Raw genomic sequence first — 23,869 nt, forward strand, 5'->3', positions numbered from 1 at the left:
ATGTTTTGCTTAAGTAGGGGATGAGAAAGAGCTTGATTGGTGCGTGTATGTGTATGTTTACAGTGTGTGCATATTGGGATGGGGTATGTGGAGAAATGGCTAGTTAAGTGGCGGGACTGTCTCAATTCAAAGTCACTGCTATTTTCCTTATACCAGTGACTCTTAAAACTTTTTGATCTCAGGATCCATTTTTACTCTTAAAATATACTGAGTGCCAAGAAACAAACAAACGAAACCCTTTGTTTAAATAGGTATGTTGGCCGGGTGCAGTGGCTCATACCTGTAGTCCCAGCACTTAGAGAGGCCAAGGCAAGTGGGTCACTTGAGCTCAGGGGTTCAAGACCAACCTGGGCAACACAGTGAGACCCATCTCTAAAAAAATTAAAAACATTAGCTGGGTATGGTGGTGTGCGCCTGTAGTCTCAGCTACATGTGAAGGCTGACATGGGATGATAGCTTGAGCCCAAGAGGTAGAGGCTGCAATGATCATGCCACTGCACTGCAGCCTGGGTGACAGAGTGGGACCCTGTCTCAAAAAAAAAAAAAAAAAAAAAAGGTATGTCTATCAATATCTACTACATTAGAAATTAAAACAAATTTTAAAAATATCAACTCATAATAAATCCATTACATGTTGACATAAGTAATTTCTTTTTTTTTTTTTTTTTTGAGACAGAGTCTCACTCTGTTGCCCAGGATGGAGTGCAGTGGCATGATCTCGGCTCACTGCAAGCTCTGCCTCCCGGGTTCATGCCATCCTTCTGCCTCAGCCTCCCGAGTAGCTGGGACTACAGGTACCCACCACCACACTTGGCTAATTTTTTTGTATTTTTAGTAGAGACTGGGTTTCACCATGTTAGCCAGGATGGTCTCTATCTCCTGATCTCGTGATCAGCCCGCCTCAGCCTCCCAAAGTGCTGGGATTACAGGTGTGAGCCACTGCGCCCAGCCATAAGTAGCATTTTTTTTTAAATAAAAAATAACTATTTAAAAAATTAGTGAGAGGGCCAGGCACATGGCTCACACCTGTAATCCCAGCACTTTGGGAGGCTGAGGCGGGTGGATCACGAGGTCAGAGATCAAGACCATCCTGGCCAACATAGTGAAACCCTGTCTCTACTAAAAACACAAAAATTAGCTGGGTATGGTGGCGCATGCCTGTAGTCCCAGCTACTCTGGAGACTAAAGCAGAATCACTTGAACCTGGGAGGCAGAGGTTGCAGTGAGCCGAGACTGTGCCACTGCACTCCCGCCTGGCGACAGAGTGAGACCCCACCTCAAAAAAAAAAAATAAATAAAAATAAAATAAAATAAAATGGATATGTGCCAAAGATGATAAGGATCATTTGTATATTTAATTGATATTTGTCCCCAAGCCTTAAAGAATGTATGAATACTAGATGTTAAAAATCTTTATTACGACACAGACTGCTCTGAAAATCAACCTACTAAATGACACTTAGAATTGCCTTAGCAATAAATGAAACAGTTCCCTGTCGACACATTTCTTGAATGGCAACACAGTTTCCACTGTTTTACTGGATGAAAACAGTCATTAAGAGCCCTTTCAGGGCAGAACATGGTTTTCCCTCATGCCCAAACTACTGGATTAATTTAATCGAATTAAGTAGCAGAAACCTCACTATTGTGCATAAATGATATTGCTGCTAGCCAGAATTTGGGAGTGACTGCATTGCTAGAAAAGTTCTAGCTTCATTTAATGTACAAACTATATAAAGCCTAGTTAAGAAACAAAAAAGTCAGTAGGTTTTTTTTGTTTGTTTGCTTTTTTGAGACAGACTCTTGCTCTGTCACCCAGGTTGGAGTGCAGTGGCATAATCTCGGCTCATCGCAAGCTCTGTCACCCAGGTTCACACCACTCTCCTGCCTCAGCCTCCCTAGTAGCTGGGACTACAGATGCCCGCCACCACACCTGGCTAATTTTTTGTATTTTTAGTAGAGATGGGGTTTCATCGCGTTACCCAGGATGGTCTTGATCTCCTGACCTCATGATCCACCTGCCTTGGCCTCCAAAAGTCAGCAGTCTTTGATTGTGCATTGGCTCTTGAGATTAACTGTATGTCTTCCTAGTGAGAAAAAATAAAATAAAATATATTGAAAGCCAGAGTAAAATCTCTCCTTGCCCACACTCCAGGAGTTATTTTGAATTCCTTCTGTTTCCACTCAATCACGGTTAATTTCATCCCATTAGTTTAGTGCAGAAGTTACATGACTAATAGGTATAGAACTAGAATTAACCTTTTTTCCATCAATAATTAACCCTGAAACAAAGGGGTAAGTGCTTTAATGAAGAAAGTAAAAGAAAAAAAAAGTTTAAACAGTTTTCTTTGGGGAGATATGTCTTAATTTGGGCTTGAAGACTTGCAGTTGATTTGGGGACAGGGAAGAATGAAACAGAAAGAGGAAAAGCCAGTCCCGGATATGTGTCAGAGAAGTGGTTACTCCTAATGGGCAGTGGTGGTTCACTTTCTCTGGGGGCCCCATGAGGAAATATGTAAAAAACTCTCAAAAGCCACTCCTGGTGGCTCACGCCTGTAATCCCAGCACTTTGGGAGGCCGAGGCAGGCGGATCACGAGGTCAAGAAATGGAGACCACCCTGGCCAACATGGTGAAACCCCGTCTCTACTAAAAATGCAAAAAGTAGCTGGGCATTGTGTGCACACAGAGGAAAGGCCATGTGAAGACACAGCGAGAAGGCAGTCGCTGCAAGCTGAGGAGAGAAACTTTACCTGAAACAAACCCCACCTTGGTCAACAGGCCTTCGATTTTCAGTATTTTATGAGTCCTGATCACACAAATAGCAAGTCGTTGCTTGAGAAAATCCATGCTCAAATTTGCCCTTATAATACTTACCACTTAACTAGCAATTAACTCCACAATTGTGGAGAATGTGAGTCCAAGATCTTACGTTTTTCACAATTGTGATGAATACATTTGTTGTTTAAGCCACCCAGTCAGCAATATTTTGTTACAGCAGCCTGAGCCAGCTAACATACTACCTAAATGAGTTCTGAAAAACGCTCAGGCTTTATCCACATTGATTCTATTCCCCTGTCAGAGAGACATCTCCTCTTCTACAGGGGGCCAAGGAATTCCAAATCCTCCACTTTAGGGAGACCTGAACAAAGGTTTTGTTCATATCCAGGTGCCGCTTCAAGGCATGATTCTGCCTTTTAAAATTAATCTCCCTGAGGCAGAAACAATTGGCAGAAATGATTACCCTTTCTTGACTCCATAACCTACCCTGGGACCAATTCAATGACCTGGTAGCTCCTTCTCAAGTCTTTACTGTTAAGGAGAAGACTAAGTGGAATATATCTCACAGGAGTTTCACAATAGTTTAATTTGTTGTAATATATCATCTTTCTGGGATAGATATTGGTGAACTTGTGTAATTTTCATAGACAAGAGTTATAATTTTCAAATCTCACGTTTTCCACGAGAGGAAAAATAGTTAAGTAGCAAGTGTTATGGGGCGAATTTGAGCATGGATTTCCTCAAGCAACAACTTGCTATTTGTGGGATCCTCAATATCTATGGGCTGTATGCCTCAATATCTTCTTATATAACATGGAATAATATAATGCGATGATTAAATGAGATGGTGTATGTCAGCTGCTCATTATAATGTCTGGTATATACAAATGTTGGATTTTTATATCATCATCATATTCATCATCACCACCATAACAACTATTAGGTAGCTGGCATTTGCTCTAATATTCCCAATTATTAGGGTTATTTATTTATTTATTTTGGAGATCGAATTTTGCTCTGTCACCCAGGCTGGAATGCAGTGGCACCATCTCGGCTCACTGCAACCTCCGCCCCCTGGGTTCAAGCAATTCTCCTGCTTCAGCCTTCCAAGTAGCTGAGATTACAGGTGCCTGCCGCCACACTCAGCTAATTTTTTTTTTTGTATTTTTAGTTGAGATGGGGGTCTGCCCATGTTGGCCAGGCTGGTCTCAAACTCCTGACCTCAAGTGATCTGCCTGCCTTGCCCTCTCAAAGTGCTGGGATTACATGTGTGAGCCACCACACTCCACCAGAGCTATTTGAATGCCCATGAGAAGTTCTAGAAATAAGTGCCAGCCAGGCAGGAATAATGGTTTCTCTTTGCTATGGGGCCCTCTCCCTTTCGTACTTCAAGTCCTCTCTGAGGTCCCAAGGTAATACAGGGCAAAGACCAGTCTTCGGTGCAGAATCTTAAGTGCAGCCAATGCCATAGCTTCAGTCCTTCCTGGCCGTGTCCACCACCCTTAACAGTTAGTCCTCTCTAGTCCTCATGCAGCCGTGCATCCTTTTTTACACAGTGAGTTATTACAGAAGATAGAATAAGCAGCCTGCCTGTGTGGTATGCAACTCCCATCTCGGAGATGTTCATCCTCAGTTGCCTCTTCTATTGAACTTGTCTCCTTATCGGCAGATTGTAACAAAGTGAGCGCATTCGAGTTTTAAAAACCTCCATATACGTCTGGGTGCGGTGGCTCACGCCTGTAACCCCACCACTTTGACAGGCCGAGGCAAGTGGATCATGAGGTCAGGAGACCATCCTGGCCAACATGGTAAAACCCTGTCTCTACTAAAACTACACAAACTAGCTGAGCGTGGTGGCGCAGCTGGTGTAATCCCAGCTACTCAGGAGGCTGAGGCCAGACAATAGTTTGAATCAGGGAGTTGAGAAGTTGCAGTCAGCCAAGATCACGCCATTGCACTCCAGCCTGGCAGTAGAGGAAGACTGTCTTTTTACAAAAAAAAAAAAAGAAAAAAAAGAAAAAAGAAAAGAAAAGAAAAAGCCTTGATAGGGGTTTAGATGGTCACATTTTCCTCACCTGGATATAACCTCCCATATGCCCTATGCCAAAACATCAGGACTCACAAAATCCTGAAAATCAAAGGCCTAGCTAAATACATCCTTATCACAAATGCTGCCCAAGGTAGAGTAAAGGCAGAGGAAATTAGAGTTTTATGGGTACTGTACCTTTTAACTGTAATCACAGAAAAAGATACGAACCCAGAGAACTATGAAGTCTGTGTCCGGAATTGGTGAGTTCTTGGTCTCGCTGTCTTCAGGAATGAAGCCACGGATCCTCGCAGTGAGTGTTACAGTTCTTAAAGATGATGTGTCTGGAGTTTCCTCCTGCTGGTGGGTTCGTGGTCTCGCTGACTTCAGGAGTGAAGCTACAGACCTTGGCAGTGAGAGTTACAGTTCATAAAGGTGGCACGTCCGGAGTTGTTCGTCCCTCCCTGTGGGTTCATGGTCTCACTGGCTTTAACAGTGAAGCTACAGACCTTCGCAGGGCGATGTGGACCCAAAAAGTGAGCAGCAGCAAGATTTATTGTGAAGACTGAAAGAACGAAGCTCCAACCGGCAGGAAAATCACCCAACTCCGTTGGGGGAGCTGGCAGCCTGCTTTTATTCCCTTATCTGACCACACCCACATCCTGCTGATTGGTCCATTTTACAGAGAGCTGATTGATCCGTTTTGATAGGGAGCTGATTGGTGTGTTTACAAACCTTTGGCTAGATACAGAGTGCTGATTGGTGTGTTTACAATCCTTTAGCTAGACACAAAAGTTCTCCAAGTCCCCACCAGTCCCAGAAGTCCAGCCAGCTTTACCTCTCCCTGGCACTCCCTGGGGGATTTTGCGGCATCTAGCCTGAAGGAGCTCGTCCCAGACCAAGAGGAAAAGAGGGAAAGCGAGAAAGAGAGGGAGAGCCGCCATCGTGGCGAACGACCCGGCCAAGAGGGAACGGCAGTCCACACACGGGATCCAGCCCTGATCAAGGCGCCGGCTGCCCCGAACGTGGGGCCCTCCGAGTCCGTGCCCACCGGGAACCCCCGCTGCCCCGCGCACATCCCCGGTTCCCGCCTGCGCCTCTCCCTCCACGCCTCCCTGCGGGCAGAGGGAGTGGGATCCACCCTCGGCCAGCCCCAGAGAGCAGCCCCCATAGCGCAGCGGTGAGATGAAGGGCTCCTCGAGCGCGGCCAGAGTGGACACTGAGGCCGAGGAGGCGCCGAGAGCGAGCGAGGGCTGCTAGCACGTTGTCACTTCTCATATCTACCCTCCTCTGGCCTTTAAGCAAGATTCAACATAGCTTATTCCTATTGCATTACCTAGCTGCCTTTTAAACCTTCTCACAACAGTCTAGAACAACTGCATTATACAGGAGCTCAGTGAGACGAGTAATATATGTATAAGAATGTATATGAATATTACACAGTGCTGGGTTCCAACAGAGCTCATCTGTGATGAAGAAGTCACCCTTTTAAGAGTTTCTAATGTTCCCAAAGCAAGGCATAGAAAAACAGAAAGGCATATGCTTTAATCAAATGCTAAAGAGGTGGAGAAATACATGCTTCACAGTGGTTTTATTTTTGATAGGGAAAAATACGATAGGAAGATAAGGAGAGTGTCACTAGGTTAGCATAGGATTTTGAAGAGCTAAAGTGAAAGAAGACCTTCCAAAGTGGGGATCCCACTTGTCAACCTTGGTTCCTCTGATATGTGGTGTGATGAACACAATAAATTATACACTGAATTTCAATCCCCTTCTAGCAGGTTTTCCCTACTGCAGAGACAACAAAGTTAAAATGACTTTTCCCAGCCTCACTTGAAGCTAGGTTCAGGAAGTGATTTAGATTCTCCTGATCCTTCACATTTATGCAAGCCTTGAATTTGCAACTGAGGTACATAGGGTGACGAGCAGGTCACATGACATCCAATTTCCTGATGTCTGTGATTTGAGCCAGCAGCTGTGACACTACTTCTAGTTTCAACAGGCAGTGTCCTCACTATGACCAGGCCACAGCTTTCTGGGTAGCACAGTTATGTGGGGTGGCTTTGGGAGTTCTTCCTGGAAAGACAACTTAGAATCCATTTCTCCATGATTCCACAGCTATTTAATACATGTGGCAATTCTCTTTTACTAAGCTAGCCAGTGATTCCTGGTCTCTGCCAAAGATTGCTGCCAATACCGTGGTGTTATGGGATATTTGGGGTATTGATTTTCTGGCCAGAAACCTCTGTGGCTGGTGGCACCTTGACCTGAGTTCTTGTCCTGCCTCCAGGAAGAATGAGTTATGCAGACAAGTGAAGGGTGAAGAAGATGAAGAGGAGTTTTATTTAGTGTTGGAGACCCACAGTGGGTAGCTCCTCTCTGTAGGCAGGTCATCCTGTTGAATGTTCAGCTCTCAGCAGAGAGGAGGCGCTGGAGAAGGTGGCTCCTCTTGGCAGGCCGGTCATCTCTGCAGCTCTCCGCAGAGAGGGTAACTCCTTTCTGCAGCTGGTTGATGTGTCTGTCTCTCTGCCCTCTTCACCTTCTGGCTGTCCTCTCCCCTGCTCTGGCTGAGCCTAGGGCTTTTACAGACCTCGGAGGGGAGGAAGTGCATGCTGATTGGTCCAGGGGCAGCCATGGGTGGGTCCGGAAAAGGCACTCCAAGTCTCCACTCTAGTCCACAGGACTGGCAGCCCAAGCCCCCAGCCTTCAGGCCCTCCCTGGCCTGAACATGGGGCCTCACCAGGGACCTGCCCCCTTCTGCCCAGGAATCAATCTGCCTCCCACTGCCATTCATGGCCCCAACCCCACTCTGAGATCACAGTAGGTGCTGGGACCACAGAGGCACCAGGCAGTGGGAGCCTGGTGCCTGCAGGCTGCAAAGATGCCCAGGTCCTACACTTGGGAGGGTGGCTGCTCCTGCGAACTCGGAAGGGGTAGGGTTCCTGCTTGTCCCTGGCTCCTGCCTGCTCTGTGGAGCAGGAGGCCCAGTTCTGTAGCCGCAGGTCTGGCAGTTGCTGCTGCACCTGGGCAGGCAGATCCTGCCTACTCCTAGCCCCCTCTAAGAGCACAGGGAGGCTCGGATACACAACTGCAGTTTGGGTGGCTGCAGCCCCACTCAGGAGGGCAGGGCTCCCATCAGCTCCATGGAGTGTGCAGTCCCAGCCATGCTTCCCTGTTGTAGCCAGCATCACTGGGATGGTAGAAGGTCCTGGTTGCTACAGGAGGAATGGGATAGACCCCTTGCTGACCTCATCGCAAGGGTATATGCTCAACCTCTCAACTTGCTTAACTCTTTCCCAACTGGGAAGAGCTCTGTGCTCACAAGGGCTGTGCCCACAAGGGCTGCTGGGATAAAGGAAAATATAACAGGAGGGTGGTAAGTGACCATTCATTGTTTCAAGAATACCCAAGTCAGTTTTGGAAAAAAAGATTGAACTCTTTAACAGAGCCCACAGGCCCCACACAATCTGGCTTCTACATGTTTCACAAGTCTCATGAACTGTTTCCCCACTTTCTCTCGTCCAGCCACACTGGCCTTTTCTTTTTCAGATTCGCTGTACCCCTCCCTGACGCAGAACCTCAGCCTGGAATAGTCTTTAACTGGCCCCTCCTATTTGTTCTTAAATCAACCTTCCCATTGAACCTCAGGCCTCGGGATGCCTGTATTATGTGCTCTCTGGACAAGTTCTACTGTCTTCATAACATGAATCACAGCCAGAATTAAATAATGACTTATATTTAAGTTGAAAATAGATGTCTGCCCTGCCAGACAGGAACGTCCATGAGGTCAGAGACCTTGCCTTGCGCACTAGTATATCCCCAGTGTCTAACAATGCTTCGCACATGGTTGGTGCTCAGTAAGTATACTTTGAGTGAATGCACTCCGTCTCCCTGCTCCAACATTGCGGCATCTCTAACTGAACATCTGCTCCCATGATTGCTGCTGCAAGGGAAGACAGCTGCAAAAACTGGGCACTGGCTCTTAAATGCTTCTGCCTAGCAGTGTCACACCTCAATTCCACATTTTGATGGCCAAACATTTTGATGGCCAAAGCAAGTCACAAGGCCACCTAAATTCAAAAAGATAATCCAGGGAGAGAAGGAGAATGGCAGGTACTGGTGTGTAACAGTAATGTCTATCGCAGCCTCCTACCCAAGAAAGTGACCTAAACATTAAGGTTGGGATAGGACGAAGGGTTGATTGTTCTGTAACTGGTGACTTGAGTTTTACCTCCTAAAATAAGTGCATTGCATTCTTTGCTGTAAGGAATATTTTTTCCATTTCACTCTCACTGTCATATTGTCATGTTCTTTACTGGCTAATGTGCATTCTTCTTTTTCTTTTTCTTTTCTTTTTTTTTTTTTTTTGAGACAGAGTTGTGCTCTTGTTACCAGGCTGGAATGTGATAGTGCGATCTCGGCTCACTGCAACCTCCACTTCCCAGGTTCAAGCAATTCTCCTGCCTCAGCCTCCCGAGTAGCTGGGATTACCGGCATGTGCCACCATGCCCAGCTAATTTTGTATTTTTAGTAGAGATGGGGTTTCACCATATTGGTCAGGCTGATTTCAAACTCCCGCCCACCTGGGCCTCCCAAAGTGCTGGGATTACAGGCGTGAGCCACAGCACCTGGCCGAATGCACATTCTTATTTTGGCAGTCCTAAGCTGAGGGCTTTACCAGAAATGCCCCTGTGACAATGAACTTTAGGTCAATAACAGAATCTGCTTACCTGGGCAGGCTCTTCGAGTATTCATTTCCTTCAGAGGACAAGCAGATTTAGTCCCTTTGTTACATGTGAACCATGGATGTTTTGCTGTTGCTCTCCCTCATTTGCCTTGAAATACAGTTGCTCTTGGAGCTTTGCAGAATGGACCTGCCTCAGCATCAGTCACACATTTATGAACATCTGTGACCTATAATGACAGTACCGGGTATTAATAGGTGCAAAGAAATACAACTCATGGCTATTGTCCTTAAGGAACTAACTGCCCAGTTGAGGAAACAAGATGTTAATACCTTAAATATTACTTAAATTCATGGCTATGTATGTTTAAATACAGGTCAGGCAATACAAGAATTTCAGAGGTGAGAAAGTTCCACACAGCCAGTTACATAGTCAAAGTCTATGGGAATGTGGGAGGTGAGCTGGCTTGGGGGTGGTAGGACTCAGGTTTTGGAGGCTGGATGGCCCTCCTGAGCCTGGGCTTCTTCCGGGAGAGCCTGGGAGAAGATCAGGGAGGAACAAGAGCACAACACAGACAGTGGAGTGAGAGCCCCTACCATCAGCAGCTGGGTGGAGGATGCCATAGAGCAGCAGGGTAGAAATGCTGAGAGCAGAGCACTTCACCCAACAGTGGCCTTCCCTTTGTCTTTGTCAGGTTATCTCAGTTCTGACCTCAGGCTTTCCCCAGCTCATGATGTAACCAGGCAGCTTAAATTCAAAATGCATTTTAAAACTTTTTTTTTTTTTTTTTTTTTGAGACGAAGTCTTGCTCTGTTGCCAGGGTGGAGTGCAGTGGTGCGATCTTGGCTCACTGTAACCTCCACCTCCCAGGTTCAAGCCTCCCCAGTTTAAGCAATTCTCCTGCCTCAGCCTCCTGAGTAGCTGGAATTACAGGTGGGTACCACCATGCCCAGCTAATTTTTGTATTTTTAGTAGAGACAAGGTTTTGCCATGTTGGCCAGGCTGGTCTCAAACTCCTGACTTCAAGGGATCCACCCGCCTCGGCCTCCCAAAGTGCTGGGATTACAGGTGTGAACCACCGCACCCAGCCTGTATTTTGTTTTTAATTCCACAGGTATTTCAAAGAATCTCTGAGGAGGCTTAGAAGCTGCAGCTATGGCACCAGGAAGCAAGAATCATGCAGAATCCATTCTGAAGACATGGCCTTGGCTGTGGCAATTATATTAGGCTTCGAAGGCAGCAGGGGCCAAGGTTCTAGCAGAGAGCCCAGCCTGCCGCATCAATGGGGTTAATGGTGCAGAATGTGGTGTCTGCACTCAGTGGTAACAAGGAGAAAATAGAGATTAGAATTATTTGTGTCTCCTTTTGCCCAGCTTTGATTAAAAAGAAATAACTAAGACAAAACATCCATAAAGATGATGTGCTATGAAAGGCTTGAGTTGAAGCAAGTTTCTGGGAGTGCTAGGTAACTGTTTTCTTATTCTAGTTCATATTAGGAGAAAACTTTCAGCTTCCCTAAATGCTTTTAATGTATTTAAGCACCTTCAATGTAATTTGTAATTTCTAGACTTGAAATAATTTGCTTGAATTTAGGATTTTTTTTTTTTTAGGAAATTATTAATTCACAAAATGCCTGTTATCCTTTACTTAAGTTGTAAATGACATAGCTAGTATATATTTTCCATGTTTTCATTTTTATCCAGAAGGTTGTAAAAAGCGAGAACAGCTTTTAGTTCTTTGAGTTGACATTGTGATTTCTCATCTCCCTTTCCCGAAAGACTTAATAAGAAAAAAAATTAATTTAAATTGTTCCTGTCAGATTCAGAAAACTGTAAACATAGTAAGTAAGAGTTTTGTTCAGGAAACGCATCTCTTTTACCTTTCGTCTGCATTTCCAAATAACATGCTTATCCTGTTATTTCAGGTTTAGGTATTACCTGTTGTCTTCTTTGTAGGGCAAATGAGGATTTATTTCTGCTACATGTTTGCAAATTTCCCCCTCCCTCAGCATTCCAGTGTGGTTATTCCTGAGTTTTAACATACAGTGCTTATATTATTATGGCTATGTAAAAGTTGTTCACAGCTTAACCACAAAATATACCACAAATGTGTAAGTTCACTCATTCAATGTGTACAATTCAATGACTTTAAATATATTCAGAGTTGTGCAGCCATCACTGCAATCAATTTTAGGACAATTCCACATTTCTGTAGAAATGTGGAAATGAAACCCCATATCCTTTAGTTATTGTATCACTATCTCCTCACCCCAATGTACAACTATTAATCTACTTTGTTTTATTCTGGCTATTTAATATAAATGGAATAACATATGTGGCCTTTCGTGTCTGGCTTCTTTCGCTTAGCATATTTTCAAGGTTTATTCGTATTTAGTCATGTATCAATACTTCATTACTTTTTTATGCCTGAATAATATTATTACTGGATCTTTGGAGTGTCTATTTTCTTCCTGGAAACTCTGTGGCTGGTAGCACCTTTGCCTGAGTTCTGTGGCTGGTAGCACCTTTGCCTGAGTTCAGGAAGAATGAGGTACACAGACAAATGAAGGGTGAAGAAGATAAAGAGGAGCTTTATTTAGTGTTAGAACAGCTCAGAGGAGACCCACAGTGGGTAGCTCCCCTCTGCAGGCAGGCAGGTCATGCCCTCAGTGTTCAGCACTCAGAAGAGAGGAGGCCCTGGAGAGAGTAGTTCCTCTCTGCAGGCAGGTCATTTGGTGGTCTCTGCAGATCTCTGAAGTTCTCAGCAGAGAAGGTGGTTCCTCTCTGCAGCTGGTTGTTCCCTCATCTACTCAACTCTGGCTGAGCCCAGGGCTTTTATGGGCCTCAGAGGGGTTATTGTTAGAGGATTGGGTAGATTCCAAACCGCACCAACAACCGGGCATGGTGGCTCATGCCTGTAATCCCAGCACTTTGGGAGGCCAAGGTGGGTGGATCACTTGAGGTCAGGAGTTCAAGACCAGCCTGGCCAACATGGTGAAACCCCGTCTCTACTAAAAACACAAAAATTAGCCGTGTGTGGTGGTGGATGCCTGTAATCCCAGCTACTTGTGAGGCTAAGACAGGAGAATCACTTGAACCCAGGAGGCAGAGGTTGCAGTGAGCCGGGATCGTGCCACTGTACTCCAGCCTAGGCAACAGAGCTAGACTCCATCTCAATAAATAAACAAACAAATAAATAAGTACAACAACAACAAAAACCCACTTCACCATCAACATTTTCATATTGCCCAGAAACTGCTATCTAGAAGTTCTTCTGTTCTCTGAATGTTCTCTTGACTTGTGAACCATACGTCATCTCATAACACTCTAAGTATAATAGTGATTTGTAAAAGTCCCTTCTTCTCCCCACATTGTCTTTATTTTCTGAGTTTTGTTCTTCTTACTGTTTCTGCACCTCGTTTTTATGTCAGAATTTTTCCTCAAATATCCTGAGATCCTGGGTGCTCCATGCATATGTAGATTATTCATTATACTGGAATGTCTGTACATAAGTAGGGCCTGTCAATCAGTGGATTTCTTTGTCATGTGCTTGGGCAGGGACAGATTCATTTAGCTGAAGGACTTATTCGTTATCTAGGTCTTTTCTCTTAGACTGGCCAGTTTCTTCAGATAGTTGTCATCCACTCTACCTCTGTTATGTGGCGAAGTGGGTAGTTACACTTGGTTGCCAGGGTGTTCTTGGAGGAATAGAAGAGGGAATAGGGAAGGGTTTCATGGCTCAGTTACAGACTTTACTTAAGCTCCTTTCAGATAAGGTACTAAAATATGACCAGTGTCTGAGTCTAGATCTTCTATGTTTCTATGTGTCATGAAAATAGACATTCTTTTGCCAGATGGGGAAGGGGTAGCCTCCTGGCTGCCCGAAGTGAGAAATAGCATTTAACAATTTAACCTCTTACAGATGTTTCACGAATCATCCTGTGTGCAGCCCTACTCACCCCTCTCTTTCCTTCAGAGTTACCTTGTGCTGTCAATTACTGAGACTTTTGGGATTCTGACGTTTAAAAAATTTGTTCTCCCAATCCATGCAGGCGCTTACCTTTAAAGTCATTTAAATTCATCCTCTTGATCTCTAGTTTTCAAAGTTGTGTGACGTCTACCCAGTTCTCCTTATCCTTGTGGATTTATGATTTTTTAAAAAAAAAATCTCCTGTTGATTAAATGGGGTTTCAAGAGAAGTGGAGGTAGCCAGGCACGGTGGCTCAAGCCTGTAATCCCAGCACTTTGGGAGGCCGAGGCGGGTGGATCACGAGGTCAGGAGATCGAGACCATCCTGGCTAACATGGTGAAACCCCGTCTCTACTAAAAATACAAAAAACTAGCCGGGCGTGGTGGCAGGCGCCTGTAGTCCCAGCTACTCGGAGGCTGAGGCGGGAGAATGGCGTGAACCCGGGAGGCGGAGCTTGCAGTGAGCCGAGATCGTGCCACTGCACTCCAGCCTGGGCGACACAGCGAGACTCTGTCTCAAAAAAAAAAAAAAAAAGAGAAGTGGAGGTAAACACATATTTACCTCTGCCATTGTTTTAGTAGAACTTCCACATCATTCTTTTAATAAATTCCCTTTCTGCTTAAATTAACTAAAAATAGTAGAGTTAACTAAAGTACTACAAAGATATCTACAATAATGCCGTTTTAAGACAAGAGTTATGAATTAGGCTGAACTAAGCTCATCAGACGTAGAACTCAAGATACTGCATGCCACCGGAATGCCTTAGAACTGAGTGACTGAAGCTTTTTTTTTTTTTTTCTGATTACCTAGGATGTTTATTTTATGCTTATTAAAAATCTATCTAGTAGTTAGGCATGGATTTTCTAAAATCATGTCACATTTGTGGATACATAAGAAGGAAAATAAAAGTAGAAATTGATTAATGTGTTCTTAAAACTTTACATTTAGAGTCCTAGGCCTCTAAATCACTGTTTTTTCTTTTTTTTTTTTTTGAGACGGAGTCTCACTCTGTAGCCCAAGCTGGAGTGCAGTGGTGCCATTTCGGCTCACTGCACCTCTGCCTCCCGGGCTCAAGCAATTCTCGTGCCTCAGTCTCACAAGTAGCTGGAACTACAGGTGCACACCGCCACGCCTGGCTAATTTTTTGTGTTTTAGTAGAGATGGGTTCCATCATGTTGCCCAGGGTGGTCTTGAACTCCTGAGCTCAGGATATCTGCCCGCCTTGGCCTCCCAAAGTGCTGGAATTACAAGCATGAGACACCGCGCCCAGCCTGAATCACTTTTTAAAAATACACTTAAAAATGTTTTAATTGTGGTAAAAACTACAGAACACAAAATTAATCATCTTAACCATTTTTAAGTATACAGTTCAGTAGTGTTAAATATATTCACTTTGTTGTACAACAGATTCACAAAGACGAACTTTTTCATCTTGCAAAACTGGAACTCTATACCCATCAGATGACTCCCTACTTCCCCTTCCCCCAGCCCCTGGCAACCACAACTGTTACTGTTTCCATGAATTTGACTACTTTAGATACCACATAGAAGAGGTATCATACAGTATTTATCTTATTGTGACTGGCTTATTTCACTTGGCATAATGTCCTCAAGGTTCATTCATGTTATAACAGGCAACAGAATTTCCTTTCCTTTTTAATGAAGTAAGTCTGTGGAGAAAGAAAAATGCGTCTCCCTTTGACAAACAACATTGAAAATATGATTCACTCTGAAACATTACATCAAAAAATGAAAGACTGGCTGGGTGCGGTGGCTCACACCTGTAATTTCAGCAATTTGGGAGGCCGAGGTGGGCGGACTACCTGAGGTCAGGAGTTTGAGACCAGCCTGGCCAACATGGTGAAATCCCATCTCTATCTAACATGCAAAAATTAGCCGGGTGTGGTGGTGGATGCCTGTAATCCCAGCTATTTGGGAGGATGAGGCAGGAGAATCATTTGAACCCAGGAGGCAGAGGTTGCAGTGAGCCGAGATTGCAGCATTGAACTTCAGCCTGGGCGATAGCGAGACTCTGTCTTAAAAAAAAAAAAAAAAAAAAGAAAAGAAAAGAATTAAAAAAGACCTTTAAAAGCATTTCTCAAAAGTTTTAAATTATATAAAACCCAAACCTAAGGATTGAAAAGAAAGGAAAGGTATTCCTTACTTTGTCAAAAGTAATAAATAAAAACAGCTTACATGCAAGAGAAATGACGTGTCCAGTATGTGTTACTCTTGGGGCTTCATGGCAAACAACCTTAACTATTAAGAATATAGTAAATATGGAAAGTATCTGCTCAATTAATATTGATGAGTTGAATTGAAATTTCAGTCATTTCTTTTTCCTAAGGGCTCTTAAGTGAATGCTTTTGACCCTGGGAGAGGGGACAAGCCCCCAGTTTTTAGCTGCTGTATTGTGGTGGTTGTGCTATGATCTGCAAATTTTCCCAAATTCCTTTTCCAGGGATTACCTTTATAAAGTCCAGGGCAGGGATAAGGAGGAAGCGGAAGGTTTATTGAAGCTAAGATTTTAAAGATTGACTTGGTATGGGAAGCCTGAGGGCTTACTTAAGTTTTTATATGAAGAGGAATGTCCCAGACATATTTTGAAGAAAAAATTATTATTGTTTTAAATATGAGCATGTAACCTAGTACTTAACTACTATATATGAAGAAATGTGCAAATGCTTTCCCCTTTTCATTCAGAAGTCTTCCTTCCTCTGGCATGGTCCTTTCTTGTTGCCTTGTTAGCCTCCTGGTTACTTTCTGCTCTCTTGTTCCTCTCCTCTCCTTTGCATCCTCTTCTGTTCCTTGGTTCCTGTGTTTCTTGGCTTCCTGGCTCGCCTGTTCCTTAGTGTACTGACCTTCACAGAGAACTGACTGGGCCTCAGAAGCTGGGTGGGGTTTCACCTGGGTAAATTACCACATCCTGGCGCGCCCTCCAGCACTGTTTTCTTAGAACTTGGGGAGTTGGAGTCAGTGCATTTGGGGGGAGGATAAAAAAGTGAAACCATTACTGAGCTAGCTCCCCAGAGAATAGCCTTGTCTAAATCTCTAAATGGTGAAATTGTCTGAAAATGACCATGGAGGTAAGTCTTGGGTAGGGGCCAGAAGAGCAGCAAACTGAGAAAGGCCTGGGGTGATGGTGGAATCAGGGTGGGGCAGCCAGGGCTGCAGGTCATGTTTAGATTTATGAGTTAGCACCCCTTTCCTTCTTCTTTTCCACCTAACCTCCCGAGACTCTAGTCAGCTGTGCTGCTGTGCATGGGATAATTGTCTAGTTCCATTGCTGTCTGTTGCTGGGTAAACCAGGGCTGGGCCCTGCTCTAATATGAAAGGAAAATTTTAAAAGAAAAATGGAATGTCCAGTTGTGATTTCCAAAGCAGTGCTCCAAGTGCATGGAACATTCCATCCCTCAGGAGTGGAGGCGGGCTCTGCAAGGTCCATTTTTAGGATTCCCTGGGTAAAATGTTTCTTGGACCATTCTGGAACATAATGTTGCAGGAAGAGCTATTTTATTAGAGAGGAAACCATGAAAACTGTAATTTCAAGAATACCTCTGCTGGGCATGATGGTTCATACCTTTAAGCCCAGCACTTTGGGAGGTTGAGGTGGACGGATCACCTGAGGCCAGAAATTCAAGACCAGCCTGGCTAATGTGGTGAAAATCCATCTCTATGTCAAAACAAAACAAAACACCTCTGTGTATCCCTTTAGTTTAAGTCCTTAGCCCTCCCATAAAATATAAGCAAATTTCGGGAGAGATAACAGATTGACCTTTACGAATCCTTTTAAGCTTCAGATCATACCAGACCTCACCCCTAACCTCCACATCCCCCAACCGACATCCCCACCTCCAATGCTAGGCTCTTCCAGCCCTTCCTGCCTGGGAGCTTTTGAGCTTGCTCTGTCTTCTGCCTGGGATGCTCTTCCCTTTCTTAAAAAGCTAACTCCCAGTCCTTCAAAACCCAGGCAATGTCACTCACTGTTCCAAGTCTGTTCTCCAAGGCATGCTTAGTTTACCTGTGGGTTCCCTGACCACCTCCCATCTCTTAGCTCTTGTCCCACTCAGTCAATGGCATACAGGTCTATCTTCCCACCAGGTTAAGATGCCATCAAAGACAAGAACTGTCTCTTGTTCATCATTGAACCTTTTGCATTTAGAACATTAACTGGCCTACAGTAGATTCTTTAAAACTATTTATGGAATGAATGAATTCTTTACTGCCAACATGTTTCAGTGGGGTGGTGGTGCAGGGTTGGGGGTAGAGAAAATATGAAAATGCAAAGAGAAAAAGGAGCCTGCGTGCAAAGGAAAGAGGTGGGGGTCACCGGAAGGCGGAGGTTCCTGAAGGCAAACTCCTCTGAGGACAGCTTTGCAAATGGCCAGTCCCTTTTAAAGGCATGCTAAGTCTTCAGATAACTCTAACTGACAGCTGTAATTTAAGATGTGTTGACACACGAGATGTACTTGCCGAAGTCGTGCTTGATGACTTATATCTCACACAATGAAATAGGGCAAAGTTAAAAACTCAAATTGCTTTGGGTTCGTATTGGTTCCCGGATCCTGGGTTACATCATTCTTACTGTTATGTTAAACATTAACAGCAATAAAAAAACAGAAAAAGAAAGGTGGCGGGGCTGGGGGTGGGGGGCACTCATGTAGGGGAGGATATTTTGATTGAACACAGGCTTGAAAGAATCTTATTTTCTTCTTAGAAATCCTAGAAAACAGAAAATAACAGGAGGATGTCTTATTGGGAAATACCCCAGTCAACTTCACCATGAGTCAAACAAGGAAGAAAACTTCCTCAGAAGGAGAAACTAAGCCCCAGACTTCATCTGTCAACAAATTTCTCAGGGGCTCCAAAGCTGAAAGCAGAAAAGAGAACAATGACCTTAAAACCACTGATTCCCAACCCACCAACTGGATACAGAAGACAGCCCCCTCAGAGACTGGTAAGCTGCTGGCTGCTGGTGTTTTGCTGTTGTATTTGTTTTGTTTTTACTTCCACATTTAAAACATTTTTATTTTTAATTTTTGTGGGTACATTATAGGTGTATATATTTATGGGGTATATGAGATGTTTCAATACAGGCATGTAATGCCTAATAATCACACTGTGGAGAATGGGGTATCCATCCCCTCAAGCATTTATCCTTTGTGTTACAAACAATCCCATTATACTTTTAGTTTTATTTATACATTTATTTGGAGACAGAGTTTTGCTCTTGTCACCCAGGCTGGAGTGCAATGGCATGATCTCAGCTCATAGTAACCTCTGCCTCCCAGGTTCAAGCGATTCTCCTGCCTCAGCCTCCCAAGTAGCTGGGATTACAGGTGCACACCACCATGCCCAGTTAATTTTTGTATTTTTAGTAGAGATGGGGTTTCACTGCCTTGGCTGGGCTGATCTCGAATTCCTGCCCTCTGGTGACCCTCCTGCCTTGGCCTCCCAAAGTGCTGGGATTACAGGTGTAAGCCACCATGCCAGGCCTCTTTTAGTTATTTTTAAATGTACAGTAATTTAATTGCACATTTAAAAATAACTAAAAGTGCATAACAGGTTGCTTGTAACACAAAGGATAAATATAGTCACCCTGTTGTGCTATCAAACAGTAGATCTTATATATTCTATTTTTTCTATACCCATTAACCACCCACACCTCCCCCACCAACAACACACACACCCTTCCCAGCCTATGTATTTCTTTATTTTTTAGAGTTTTCTTCTAAAGTGATCTTATGGGTTAAACTAAAGACTTTAAGACTTTTGAGACTAAAGACTCAAACTATGAGTCTCTGTGCTAATCATTTATTATGTTACTTAAATGCTTTAAATGATTCATAATTTTACTTTTAAATTGTTAAAAGCAACATAACACTACAGAAAGGTTTAGGGAAAATACCAAACTTCCTTTCATTATAACACAAACGATCATTTCTTTAAGATTCTTCTCAGTCTTTTTTTTCATGTGCATGCATTTATGTTCTATCAGTCAGCAGGTAATGCCTGCGCTGTGTTAGAAATACAGCCATGAAAAGGACCAAATGCAGATACAACTTCAGGTGGTGATAAATGATATGAAGAAAAATACTGCAGGCTAAAGAGACAAAGAATGATGGGATGGTGTGCTATTTAGATGGGGGTGGAGGAAAGAAGTCTTCGATTTGGAGGCGTTTGAACAGCAATCTGAATAAAATCAGCTGTGTTGAATGAATGACTAAAGCCAGCCACTTAGGTATTTGTGGAAATAGCTTTCCAGGCAAAGGGACTATACATGCAAAGGCCCCAGCTAGTACTGAGCCTAGAGTGTTTGAGAGAGAGTCAGGAAGTCAGGGGTGCTGAAGCAGGATGGGAGACACGGAGAGGAAGGGGTAGTGGAAGACAAGTCAGAGAGTCGCTGGGGCCAGATTGGCATCTTTTCCACAGCTGTAATAACTTCCAGATACCTCCTGAGTTTATATGGAGCTGTGATCCTACTTCTGGAATATATTATTATATTGCTCAATTCCCACTTTGCTACATGATGCTCACATGCATAATTTTCATGGTTGCATAATATTCCATTACATTCGTATGTCTTTTTTTTTTTTTTGAGGCGGAGTCTTGCTCTGTCGCCCAGGCTGGAGTCCTGTGGAGCAATCTCGGCTCACTGCAAGCTCCGCCTCCCGGGTTCACGCCATTCTCCTGCCTCAGCCTCCCGAGTAGCTGGGACTACAGGTGCCCACCACCACGCCCGGCTAATTTTTTTTTGTAGTTTTAGTAGAGATGGGGTTTCACCGTGTTAGCCAGGATGGTCTCGATCTCCTGACCTCGTGATCCGCCCACCTCGGCCTCCCAAAGTGCCGGAATTACAAGCGTGAGCATCCGCGCCCGGCCACATTCATACGTCTTAAGTACTCAGTGAGTTCCTTGTTTGTCCTTCAATGAGTATCTTTGGCTTTCCTTCTTTCCCATTCCCTGTTTCACCATATTTCAGCTATTTTTAAAGTATAAATTTCCAGAACAGGGATTGCAAATTCAAGGGTTATGAAAATAAATATTGTCAAATCTCTCTCTAAAGTTACGTGTTATGTGCAATGTCATCAATATATTATCTATTAGATTAAAAGCATTTTAAAAACATTTTAAGCATATGCAAAAATAGAATATAGAATCCCTATGGTCACCTACCTTTAGTAATTGTCAGTCAGGCATGGTGGCTCATGCCTGTAATCCCAACACTTTGACAGGCTGAGGCGGGAGGATTGCTTAAGGCCAGTAGTTTAAGACCAGCCTGGGCAATACAGCAAGACTCTGTCTCAGCCGGGTGTGGTGGCTCACACCTGTAATCCCAACACTTTGGGAGGCTGAGGCAGGCAGATCATGATGTCAGGAGATTGAGACCATCCTGGCTAATATGGTAAAACCCAGTCTCTACTAAAAATATAAAAGAGTAGCCAGGTATGGTGGTAGGTGCCTGTAATCCCAGCTACTCGGGAGGCTGAGGCAAGAGAATCCCTTGAACCTGGGAGGCGGAGGTTGCAGTGAGCTGAGATCATGCCACTGCACCACTGCACTCCAGTCTGGGTGACACAGTGAGACTCCGTCTCAAACAACAGCAACAACAACAACAACAACAACAAAAAACACTCCGTCTCTAGAAAATAGTTAAAAATTAGCTGGGCATGGTGGTGTGTGCCTGTGGTCCTAGCTACTCCGGAGGCTGAGGTGGGATGATTGCTTGAATCTTAGAGGTTGAAGCTGTGGTGAGCCATGATTGCACCACTGGACTCCAGGCTGGGTGACAGAGCAAGACCCTCAAAAACAAAACAAAACAAAACAAAACAAAAACCCTTGGCCGATTTTCTTTCTTTCTTTCTTTTTTGAAACAGAGTTTCGCACCATCGCCCAGGCTGGAGTGCAGCAGTGTAATCTCGACTCACTGCAACCTCTGCCTCCCGGGTTCAAGTGATTCTCCTGCCTCAGCCTCCCAAGTAGCTGGAACTACAGGCGTGCGCCACTATGCCCAGCTAATATTTTTGTATTTTTGGTAGAGATGGGATTTCACCTTGTGGGCCAGGCTGATCTCAAACTCCTGACCTCAGGTGGTCTGCCTGCCTCGGCCTCCCAAAGTACTGGGATTACAGGCCTGGCCAGGAGCCACCGTGCCTAGCCAATTTTATATCATTTATACCTACCCTCCCTTCCATCGGATTATTTGCCATCAAATGCCAAAAATAATACAGTTTTAGCAGCAAGTAGATTAAATGTATTTTAAGTATGTTTTTATATATAGGAAATTAAAGTCTGTCTTTAAAAGAAGACCATCTCTATCAGAAAATTGTTCATTTTTGTTCTAGAGTGTGATTTAGAGCATCAGGAATGAGGTTAATGAATAAATGTAATCGTGATTAAATTAACAGTGCAAAACCAAGCCGGGGTCATCCCTGCTATGCAACACTGACCACCCAAACTGCTTGGTTCTTCATTTCTATTTCTCCCAAAATTCAATGGCTCCTGGAGTCATGTTAATTCTGTCCCCAAATAGCTCTCCCACCTGGTTCTTCCTACCCATTGCTGCTGCCTAGCTCTCATTGTCTCTTGCCTGGACCACAGCAATAGCTTCCTAACTGGCTTTGTGCTTCTAGTCTTGCTCTCTTGCTAATTTGTCCTCCACACTGCCACAGTGCTCTTTCTAAACCACAGATATGGTGGTGTCTCTCGCCTGCTTAAAATCCTTCACTGAGTTTCTCTCATCTATATTCCCAAGCATGGCCTTCAAGGTATTGGTGATCAGTTGGATATTGGATATCTCTTCATGACCTTTGCCTTCTCCCACCTCCCACCACAGCGCCGCCCTCATCCTCTGCGTGTGGCACTCTGATTTACTTATAATTCCCTGGACTGGCCACATTCTTCTCCTCCCCAGCAAGTGGTTCTTTGTGGCTAGAAAGATGTTCCCTCGTGTTACCATCCTCCCCTGCACCCCTCCCTGACATATCCCTCTCTCATGTCCACCCACCTGGATGACTCCCACTCTTCCTTTAAGGTGCAATCCAGGTACCAGTTTCTCTTGGAAACTTCCCGAGATCCACCTCCTCGACCTGGAATCCCCAGACTTGGGGTACTTATTGTCAGTGACGTGTGCAACCACACACCCCTGCGTGCCTCTGCTTCTCATCTATATGGTAACGGTGGCTTTCTTGCCGTCTCTCTCATGAAACAGGCAGCTCTTTGAAAACAGGAACTTGTTATCTTGGTTCCTGGTACAGTACCACCCATGTTAGCAATGTGTAATAATGTCTTATGAATGTCGAGTGTTTTGGTTGACAAACCTTGACAGATTTCAGTCGGAAAGGAACTTAGTGAGAGCACTAAGGACCAAGAGCTTCGTTTGGAGCTAACACAGCTAGGAAAAGGCCTCAATCTCCACAGAGCCGCTCCTGTGTGGTTACTAATGCGCCCCCCATGGGTGCCTCCCACCCCACTCCAGCCTGGCTGCAGCAGCCCTGACTCACCTGTTCTACACAGTGATCTGTGACATAAGGTATCCTGTGAAGAGAAGGTTTCATACTTTTTTTCTTTTTCTTTTTCTTTTTTGAGACAGAGCCTTACTCTGTCACCCAGGCTGGAGTACAGTGGCGCAGTCTCAGCTCACTGCAACGTCCGCCTCCCGGGTTCAAGAGATTCTTGTGCCTTAGCCTCCCTACTAGCTGGGACTCCAGGCTCCTGCCACTATGCTTGGCTGATTTGGTTTCATAGGTTTTTTTGATTTTTTTTGAGATGGAGTCTTGCTCTGTTGCCCAGGCTGGAGTACAGTGGGATGATCTCGGCTTACTGCAACCTCTGCCTCCGGGTTCAAGCGATTCTCCTGCCTCAGCCTCCCAAGTAGCTGGGATTACAGGTGCACGCCAGTATGCCTGGCAATTTTTTGTGTTTTTAATAGAGATGGTGTTTTGCCATGTTGGCCAGGCTGCTTTCGAACTCCTGACCTCAGGTGATCCACCCATCTCAGCTTTCCAAAGTGCTGGGATTACGGGCATGAGCCACAGTGCCCGGCCGGTTTCACAGATTTTTTAAAAATTGAAATCATGATCTGTGAGGAGATGTCCAGGGATCTCATAAGTTAGTACTCACTTTTATATTTAAGTGTTTTGATAAAGATTTATCATGATGATTTATTTTGGTAATTGAGCAACTGTAAAACCAATATTCATTCATTCAATTGTTTGCTCTTTCAACAAATATTTACCAAGTACCTCTCAGGTAAAAGGCCCTGCAGATTACCATGTCCCTGGGAGGTTCCAGTAAGTTTAAATCACGATGCTCTTGAGAAAGGAACCAGGCATTTCATAGATGAGTAAACCAAGGCTCAGAAAGATTAAGTGACTTGTTCCTCGAACAGACCTGTGATTTGGACCAGGT

The 23,869-nt window shown here is 44.4% G+C and overlaps 1 protein-coding gene and 1 long non-coding RNA gene across 6 annotated transcripts in view; one reads left to right on the plus strand and one right to left on the minus strand.

Moving 5' to 3' along the window:
* Positions 1-1,964: 1,964 nt before the first annotated feature.
* LOC108584639 lies at positions 1,965-22,705 on the minus strand. 2 transcript variants are annotated; one of them, XR_004182220.1, is made up of 3 exons: positions 22,467-22,705; positions 9,536-9,719; positions 1,965-2,087 (listed from the first exon to the last, which is right to left on the minus strand). It is a non-coding gene; the product is annotated as an uncharacterized LOC108584639 (long non-coding RNA). The 2 variants fall into 2 exon arrangements; XR_001899958.3 differs by lacking the exon at positions 1,965-2,087 and adding an exon at positions 7,132-8,150.
* The window catches only part of LRRC31 (leucine rich repeat containing 31), a 32,998-nt gene continuing 25,564 nt past the window's right edge, over positions 16,436-23,869 (plus strand). For all 4 annotated transcript variants that reach the window (XM_003894853.5, XM_031663577.1, XM_009201386.4 and 1 more), the window contains exons 1-2: positions 16,436-16,545; positions 18,177-18,416. In XM_003894853.5, the coding sequence (XP_003894902.2) occupies positions 18,242-18,416 (175 nt within the window). In that variant the 5' untranslated portion in view covers positions 16,436-16,545; positions 18,177-18,241. The remainder of the gene's footprint in view (positions 16,546-18,176; positions 18,417-23,869) is intronic.

This window comes from Papio anubis, chromosome 2 (genome assembly GCF_008728515.1).
Source record: "Papio anubis isolate 15944 chromosome 2, Panubis1.0, whole genome shotgun sequence".
NCBI classification, from domain to species: Eukaryota; Metazoa; Chordata; class Mammalia; order Primates; family Cercopithecidae; genus Papio; species Papio anubis.